This window comes from Nematostella vectensis, chromosome 8 (assembly GCF_932526225.1).
Source record: "Nematostella vectensis chromosome 8, jaNemVect1.1, whole genome shotgun sequence".
Taxonomy (NCBI): domain Eukaryota; kingdom Metazoa; phylum Cnidaria; class Anthozoa; order Actiniaria; family Edwardsiidae; genus Nematostella; species Nematostella vectensis.
Genome location: NC_064041.1, coordinates 7,581,066 through 7,589,947, shown reverse-complemented (window position 1 = coordinate 7,589,947; position 8,882 = coordinate 7,581,066). Strand labels below are relative to the sequence as shown.

General features: G+C 39.1%; 2 protein-coding genes across 4 annotated transcripts; one reads left to right on the top strand and one right to left on the bottom strand.

Moving 5' to 3' along the window:
• The first annotated feature begins 187 nt into the window (after nucleotides 1-187).
• On the top strand, nucleotides 188-5,036 carry LOC5515203 (abasic site processing protein HMCES). Of its 3 annotated transcripts, XM_048730864.1 has the most exons (9): nucleotides 189-459; nucleotides 585-719; nucleotides 1,832-2,065; nucleotides 2,394-2,565; nucleotides 3,017-3,109; nucleotides 3,211-3,276; nucleotides 3,488-3,594; nucleotides 3,950-4,093; nucleotides 4,315-5,036. In XM_048730864.1, the coding sequence occupies exons 1-9, from the start codon at nucleotides 440-442 to the stop codon at nucleotides 4,427-4,429; spliced, it is 1,086 nt and encodes a 361-aa protein (XP_048586821.1). In that variant the 5' UTR covers nucleotides 189-439; the 3' UTR covers nucleotides 4,430-5,036. The 3 variants fall into 3 exon arrangements, with proteins under 3 accessions (XP_048586822.1, XP_048586823.1, XP_048586821.1); XM_048730865.1 differs by lacking the exon at nucleotides 3,017-3,109 and having other exon boundaries at nucleotides 188-459; XM_048730866.1 differs by lacking the exons at nucleotides 3,017-3,109; nucleotides 3,211-3,276 and having other exon boundaries at nucleotides 188-459.
• On the bottom strand, nucleotides 4,819-8,869 carry LOC5515233 (cilia- and flagella-associated protein 77). The gene is made up of 7 exons (XM_001635326.3): nucleotides 8,725-8,869; nucleotides 7,531-7,631; nucleotides 7,320-7,419; nucleotides 6,512-6,743; nucleotides 5,986-6,091; nucleotides 5,486-5,590; nucleotides 4,819-5,314 (listed from the first exon to the last, which is right to left on the bottom strand). The coding sequence occupies exons 2-7, from the start codon at nucleotides 7,600-7,602 to the stop codon at nucleotides 5,186-5,188; spliced, it is 744 nt and encodes a 247-aa protein (XP_001635376.1). The 5' UTR covers nucleotides 7,603-7,631; nucleotides 8,725-8,869; the 3' UTR covers nucleotides 4,819-5,185.
• Nucleotides 8,870-8,882: the final 13 nt, after the last annotated feature.

The following is an 8,882-nucleotide window of genomic DNA, read 5'->3' as shown; positions in this document are numbered from 1 at the left end:
AGCCGGGAAACCACGTGATCCAAACACCGCCGTCGGGAATTATTTTCCCGTAAAATAATTAAAACTTTCTTAATCGAGATTTTAAATATCGAATATTTGTACTTGGAAGCGTTAGACTAAAGTTTTATTTCATGTTCATTTTAGAACATATTTAGGCTCTTGCAAGTCACGCATCACGCAATGTATGACTCATTGTCACACACCCCCGCGCCTTGGCCACCGAGCAGCAGCGCTAAATAGCGCGAAGTTTCACTAACTTGTGAAACGCGTCGCAGATTTCTACAGAAATTAAGCCCTATAATGCGTGCCGTCGACTTATGAAGCAATTAAAGACCTGAAGAACAAAGGAAACGGTTTCTTAGAAGTTTGGTGTTCGTGTTAGTAGGCGGGAAGCAAGTTTTGGGTTTTCTTTTAGAAGGTCACGTTCGCGATTTTATTCATGTGTGGGAGAACCGCTTGGTAAGATTTGTAGTGCGTATTTCCTGCCACATAAAACCGTCCACGATATCATCATCATACTCATCAAATATCCAAGCTAGGCTCCGACTTTTGTGACGTCTCTAAATTGTCGTGTTTCGTTGCAGTACCTTAGGACCTGAAGATATCCCAAAAGCCTGCCGCTTCAGGGGTAGAAATGGCGATGTTCAGGTCCCTCGGTGGCGCAAGGGGTCCGAAGGGAAATACCGGGCTTCATACAACATCGCACCACAGGCCTACACGTATGTCACCAAGCATTTCCTGGTGTTATAATGATGTTTATTAACCCAGCTACAATAGTCGGGGGGGGGGGGGGGGGGGGGGTGGTTGATACACAACAGTCAAGAGAGGGTAGGTATTCTACAACAACCAGTACAGGGCAGGGGGTGGCCTAGGGGGCCCAAAAATACAGTAAATGTATGAGACATAAAATACAGGATAAAATGCCTTGAAAGTCCATTTTGGGCCCCGTCCTGTTAAAAACCCTGGCTATGTCGCTGCAGTGAGTAGCTATACAAGAGTTAGTAGGGACCTGAAGGGAATGTGCTATACATTAGCAGTCAGCCAGGGCATAGCCAGGATTTTTCTTTTTGGGGAGGGGCAAAAAAAAATTCTCAAGATCATTCATTTACATCTAAGAGGCAACAAAATACATAATAGCTTTATTGGACCAGAAAGGGGGGGGGGGGGGTGCCACCCCACGCCCTGTGCCAGGCTATACCCCTGGTCAGAAGGGGAAGAGGGGCTATTCAACAGTCAGGAGAGGGGGATGGCTATCCAAGAGTCTGGAGGGGGAGGGGCTATGACATCCATCAGAAGGGGAAAGGGGCTATTCAACAATCAGGAGAGGGGAAGAGCTATACAAGAGTGTGGAGGGTGAAGGGCTGAACAAGAGTCAGAAGGGAGTGACTATTCAACAGTAAGGAGAGTGGAATGGATGCACAAGAGAAGATTCAGGAGGAAGAGGGCTACGGTATACAACAGTCAGGAGGTGGAGGGCTATCCATGAGACAGGAGGGGCTTGTATGGCCCCTCACCACCACAAATACACTTCTATATGTGTCTCAAACATGGACAGCAAACCCCATTTTGTCATTGATTTTGTTGAGGCGTCTGGTTTCAAACTCAACCTTGTTCCTGGGGTATTCTGTGCTATTTTCAAACTTGAACCCTAGTGTTCACCCTGACACCCCTGGCTTTACCTGAGTGTCTTTAACATAGATTTATCTATTTATGCTTAATTAATTTTTTTATTTATTTTATTTTATATTGAACTCTTTTGAAGTGAAAACACACTAGCTTGTTGTCTACCAATTATTAAAACAACTATGATTGTTTCTATATTTTTTATTAGACCTGTTTTGGTATCTACCAAGCATGTGTCATCGTCTGAACTTGCTGATGAGACAAACCCCCCAGAGAGGACATTACACACAATGAAATGGGGCTTGGTGCCCAACTGGTTTAAGGGAGACCCAGCAAAATTTGAGTACAAGATGAATAATGCTCGCAGTGATTCTTTGATGAGCAAAGCATCTTATAAAATGCCCCTTATTCAGGGACGGCGCTGTGTGATACTGGCAGATGGGTAAGTCAATAACAGAAGAACAAAATCAAAATTGACTGATGATTTTCCCAGGGGCGTGGCAGGGGGTGGGGCACGGGGGGCACATGCCCCCCCAATATCTTTTAAAAAACTATAAGGAAATGGGCGTGGCTGTGCCGTTAAAGAAACAGACAAATCTTGTGAAATGGTATGACAGCAATTGTTTTGGTTCAGCAATTATTTGCTCAAACAAAGGTTCTATCCTAGCCTGTGTCACAGCCAGAAATAATAATTTTAGATACAATAGAGCCTTATCCATTATGCGAGGCTACCAGAGTTATTGTGTCATTATTGTGTCTTGATTACATAGATTCTATGAATGGAAGACTGGAAAAGATGGTAAAAAGCAGCCCTACTTCATTTACTTCAAATCCAGCTTTGATATGAAACAAGAGAATGCAGAAATACCATGCGATACAGAGACCAGTAAGCCTAGACGGCTCCTGACAATGGCTGGGCTATTTGACTGCTGGAAATCCCCGGTTAGCAGATGGAACCTGAATTACTAGAAGGAGTTTGAGGGAAGGGGAAGTTGGTCCTATAGTATTACCTCCCTTACACTTCTCTAAAATATATTATTTTAGTTTGGAGGAGGCTAGCTACCTGTCTCAGCCACTGGGGTGTGATCCAATGGGGTTGATCCTGTGGGGTGTGGTCCAATAGGGTGTCATCCAATGGGGTGCGGCCAAATAGGGTGTGATTCAATTGGGTGTGTGGACCAATCAAGTATGATCCAATAGGTGTGATCCAATAGGATATTGTCAAATGGGGTGTAGGTACGATATATCAGCCCTTACATCTCATGTAAGTAGAAAAGGAATCAGTTAACACAGTACTGCTAATCCTCCCATCTGTCTAAGGGAGAGAAAGAGTAATGCCATGTCAGTATTATCAGCAGCTGTCATTCATTGTGATGATGTTTATTTTTAATAGGATTCATCAGGGGATAGTGAGACCTTGTATTCATATTCCATCATAACAATGGACTCCTCTGAATCAATAAAATGGCTACATCACAGGATGCCAGTATGTAACATGTAATCTTTTTTAGCTGCAACACTGACTAATAACTTCATGTGTAAGGCAGCCCAGAAAGGCAATGGATTTTTTTTTATTTATAATAACAGGCAATCTTAGATGGAGATGAAGCAGTAAAACAGTGGTTGGAGTATGACAATGTCCCCTATACTCAGGTAGGAGCAATGCATTAGGCCAAGGGCTCTTGCACTACAAGGTGAAGTGAGAATTTTACAAAGGAGATATGGAATAAATTGCCATCTAGTAAATAAAAAGGACAGCAAAGCCTCCTCCCCCCCCCCCCCCATCCACCTCCCACAGACAATTTTTTTAGCTAGGATAGGAGATCCTTGTATTGAGTTGCCTTTTTTGTTTTGACTCTGGTAGGCACTGAAATGTTTGAAGTCTGTCAACTGTCTTGATTGGCACCCGGTTTCAACTGCTATGAACAACAGCCGACATAATGGACCTGACTGCATTGCTCCAATTGACCTGTGAGTACAACAACGGTCTTTTAGACTTACTTTGGGAGGACAGATCGATTTGAGATGGTAGTTATTTTAACACAAAAAATACACATTCTGCTGTCAGCTACTGGAGAACGAACCAGTATTTTTAGAAGGGTGGGAAGGAAGTTAACCTGTGGACATTAGAGTCCACTCCCCTCCCCCCCCTTAGATCCACCACCTAGTAGCTGTACAGCCCCATCTTGGATTTCCATCCATGAGCATAAGGCCCCTCTGCAGTTTTTGGAATGAGTACCCCAATACCAAATTCTTGAGAGTCCCCAGGGGCCGACAACTAGTGGCAAGTGCATATAAGTAATTCAGCATCTATTTTTATTTGTAGGGACAAGCCATCTGCAGTCAGCAGCAAAGTTCCATCTAAGGGGTCAATTACCTCCTTTTTTACCAAATCTCCAAAGAAGGAAGAGGCTTCAAGTCCCAGTGGCACTTTACTGAATCAATCTGTTGCTTGTTCAAATACTCCGAAGTAAGTCATTACTACTTGTTTGCCATTATGTAGGTACTGGGACAGGGAGAGTCCTGGGAGCCAAACATGTGTTTTGGTTGATTAAAAACTTGTAGGATGGGAGGGGGAAAGAAGTTTTATTGGTATTTAACAGATTACATCAAGGTTTAACAGTCATAGAATGATCATTTTGTAGTCATGAAGCACATTTTTTTCCTCATAACTATGAACTACTTTTGCAGGTTAAAAGAACCACCAAAAAGTGGTGGGATATCATCATTCTTTACCAAATCTCCCAAAAAGGAAGTAAAAGAAGAGCTGAGCAGTCCCCTGGCCAAGAAAAGAAAAGTGCAGTAAGAAGTTCTTATGTCTGACACCTATCTTAAACCATTACTACATGTAGTGCAAAGTAAGGCAAAGGATGTTGTCTCTTAACAAGGCACATTGAGAATGAACTGTATAAAGGCATATTGACATGCACAGTAGATTTGTCAGGCAGATTGTCTGCCAGGGAATGGTTCTTGAAACGAGGAGAAGCTCTATTCCAGGCATAAGTTGTGCCTCTTTTAAGGGACCAGTCTTAGGCAAATGTTTTTTTTTATTTTCATGGAGAAACAGACATTCTTATTTAGACATTGTTATTTTTGGAGCATACGCATTTCAAGAGGCTGCAAAAGGTCTAACTTTTTTTGGCTAGTTTTCTAGCTTTCTTCTTTTTTTATTAACATAAGAGACACACCTAAGAATTTTGTGTTTGAAAACATTTATTTACACTAAATTTGTTTTCATTGCAAAGGTGAACACTAAAACGTTATCAGAAGCACCTGTTATATTTGTAAAAACTACATCCCTTTACATGCATCACTCTATATATTATTTTCTTTATTGGCAAAATCCCTGAAAAGTTAAGAACAATTTTAATCACAAGTAATTTTTGGAAAAATAAATTACTGAGAAGACAAAACCAATGTCTGAGGTTGTATTGTTCATTAAAATATTAGCAGTGATTTTAATATTTTTTATTGAGTTTTAAAAATAGTTCTGCTTGAAATAACAGCATTTTTGTTAGAAACATAAGCGCCCTGGTTAAAAATGTTTGAGAAGATGGGGGAATTAGCTCTTTGCAGGCTCATAAATTCCGTGCCCAAAGACACCTTTGCGAGATGTGCTGTCTGTTGCGTGATGGTCGAAGGCTGCAGATTTGGCTTTCTCAGATCTGAATGTTACTGTCACTGGAGGAATCTGAGAAGATAAGAATTGTGTATGAGAGTAAAATACATGGAGTAAAATAAGGATTTTATTCAAATTTATTTTATATCAGAGTTAACAAAATTATGTACCCATGGAATAGTGAAATCTTCACTTTCACAAATTCTAGACAAAGGATAAAATCTTTGATATTCTAAGACAAACCTTGTTGAATTTTGCCATGTGCCAAAGTGGGGGCGGGTCAACGGGCGGCTGGTACTTGCGTAGTAGTGATGCACGCGTCTCATAAATGTTCTTGTCAACATGTCTCTGTTGAAAGATTTTGTGCAGTTTTTAGTTAAAGCTAAGGGTATCAAGTATGCCAAGGGTATCTTAAGACAAACTCGCTCTAAGGACACCAGCTTTAAAAGACATTAAATTGATAAGGGCACTTCCTTTACTCCCAAGTGTGTCCTTATTAATAGGGTTTTACTGTATATTTGATAGGCCATCCTGTTTTCAACTCATTTTTTAGTGTTTTTCTTCTTTATGCATTTGAGTTGTTGAACCATCTACATGGGCATCTTAGACCCCTCTAAAGCTGGACATACTGTAAAATTAGGTAATTAGGTGCTATTAGGTAATGTTGTTAGCTAAAAATAAAAACAAAGCAGTGCATTATGGGATGGCTTATTTGGTCTCTTAAAGACATGTTTTTCTTATACCTTTTGTTTTTGCCTAGCTCTCATACCATCTTCAGCTTTACGTCGCTCTTCTAGCCATCTGTCCTGGTATTTATGCCCCAGTAAATCATATACAGGTGTTGAAGGTCTAGAATGGAATTTTGGTCTATCAATTATAGCAAAGCATAAAATAAAATGTTCAAAATTTCAACTGTCAACTAGATTACAGTCTGTTCATTGCAAACACAGTAAATAGACAGTGGCAGACCCAGTGAGAAATGATTCGTGAAAAAGATGTTTCTTCTCAAACCACCTCGGAGCCACATACAGATTTGTTATGCTACATAAATCCAAAATAACTTTTAAAACATTTTTGGTTTTTTAAGAGGCTGGGCAATATGTAAATAAAAAGACCCAAACCTTTGAAAATTATAATTGTTTGTTTATGTTTCTTATAACTGTTCATATGGCTCTCACAGACCATAATTCAGCCAAATTTATGTAATATTGCCCCTAAACAACTTCAACATGGATTCTCAGAGTAAAATATGTGTTAAACCAAACATACTTTGTAGGGACCCCAAAGACCATTGTAGGTGGTAATCTTTTGATCTTCTGTGTTGTCCTCTCATTGCCAGAGTCTTTTCGTCTGACATCATGAGTAGCTCTGTACTGGAAATGTTCCTGGGCTGTTGTTAATCCAACCTGTACTGCCGACTTATTCAGACTTTGGAAATCTCTTGGCTTTTTCTTCTCTTTGTGACTAAATTGCTGGGGTGGTGCTGATCTCCAAACAAGAGCTGTAGAATATGGAGCAAGGGATTATTAAGACTTCTAGAAATGAAAACAGGTTTGAAGTCAGCTGTATCTCAAGGATTTGTAATTTTGGCCAGGTTTTGGTTGAGCATGGTGGGCTATACAGTTATTGCTTGAATTACCACCCTCGAATAAGCGACTAACATAGGAGGAAAATATGAATAAGCGTCTCCCCCTAATTAGCACCTAAACATGTTGCACAATAATAGACTTTGATGAAGAGGAAATAACAAAAATTGACAGTACTACATATCACAATTATATTTAATCATTAAAATCTTTTTTTTCTGTTATCGATGTTCCTATTTAATTTCTGGGCTGGATTCACCCAATGTACTTAGCTACCCTGTGCAGATCTAAGGGTAGGCTCAATGGACCCCAGTCCCCCTATTTTCAAATATTTACCTTGAAAATAACATGAAATATAAGGGAATCCACAGAAGAACAATGTTTCCCCCCTTTCTTGAAATCCTTGCTCTGTCCCCCCCCCTTGGAACTCCAGGATTTGTACCTGGCTACAGACCCCTGGCAAAAAGTTTAAAGTATGGAGGATGTCTTACCATCAGCAGCACCGCTATCTTTGTTTCCGTTTGGTTTGCCGTATGTAAAACCATCGGGTGGAAGTGTAAAACACCTTCTTAATGGGCGACCCAACTCAGTCTATAAAATAGACAACTTTGTGAGTAATACATTGCCATGACAACACTGATATCTCATCCCTCTCCTTTTTAAATATCAATAACAAGTTGTAAATCAGTCTTTAAAACTAACCTTTTGTAGAAGTGGGTTGTTCAACAACGAATCTCGATGGACTCCGAGTGTGATGGCGTCCAGTTTACTCATCTTCAGCTTATGCCTCCTTCATGTAAAACCTTTGATAGGAAATATAAAAAAATGGATTAAAAAACTTAATTAATTTAAGTGACTTATAATCAATAACATTTTCATAAGTATAATTTACTCAAATGCCAGACCATCACTATTTTTTTCTTTTTTCATAGATATTATTTCTCATAGATTTCCTGAAATAATAATAGGTTTTTCAAGAGGATTATATTTGGTTTTATCAACAACCTTAAAGAACTGCTCATCAGCCATCATTTTCATGGAAAATATATGCTCTGTTTGAGTTAGAAACAGGTGAATGCAAAGTAAAGTATGCTCCAAAATAATTATGTGAAACAAGTGTAGTTTACGGCATTTTTAACTTAAACAGAGTGTTTTTTTTTATATGTTTCTTTGCTACAAAAATCCCGCAGCTTGAGGTTATAAAAACAATTAGTGATATTTCCCTTGCAATGGAAACATCGTGTTACCAAGTTCTTTCAATATGTGTAAAAACAAACAAAAGGAGCTAAGTATAAGACACTGAAATAAAATTAGATCCCTAAAAATATTCATCCAAATGCATAAAAAACCAAGCAAACTGGTCGATTTTAGATTGAATAAATAGTTTACAGAAAAGATTTGCTTGATTTCACGAGAACATTGAAAACTTGAGAACCGAAGATCATCCTCGAGGGAAAAATCTTAGAATATACAAAGATAATTTTTCATTTTTAATACATCATAGAGGAACATTCCAAACTTCATTTTGCTATAAATCGACTCTAAATAGTGGAAAACTGTCATCCATGAATCGCTGAGTGACCCGTTTGACCCTAAACAATGTGATCAACACCTAACATGACCTATAAGTGTTCTGTTCCACTGAGGTGTGTTGTACGTAATTTTAATATTTTCTGATTTTCCCAACTAATAGTCATAGGCGATCATTTAGTCCTTCAATTTGGGACAAAATCTAGCGTAAGAAATATAAAATTGGTTATTTCTTAAAACAAGTTTTAAAGAACACTACATCACACAAGACGCTGTAAACAACGCTAGACTTCCCGGGAAAATACAACCTTTACCAAAACTCAAATGTGCGCTATTTTCGGGAGTCTGACTATTTTGTGTACTTACTATATAGATCCTGGGGATGTGTAGTCGTTCAGACGAAAACTCGCGTAGTTTTTTTTACCAATTTCCAAGGGTATAAGGAAGAGCAAATTTCTGTTTTCTTACGAATGAATGTGTCCACTCTGCTGTTGCTATAGCGACACTTAGTAAGATGCATCCCA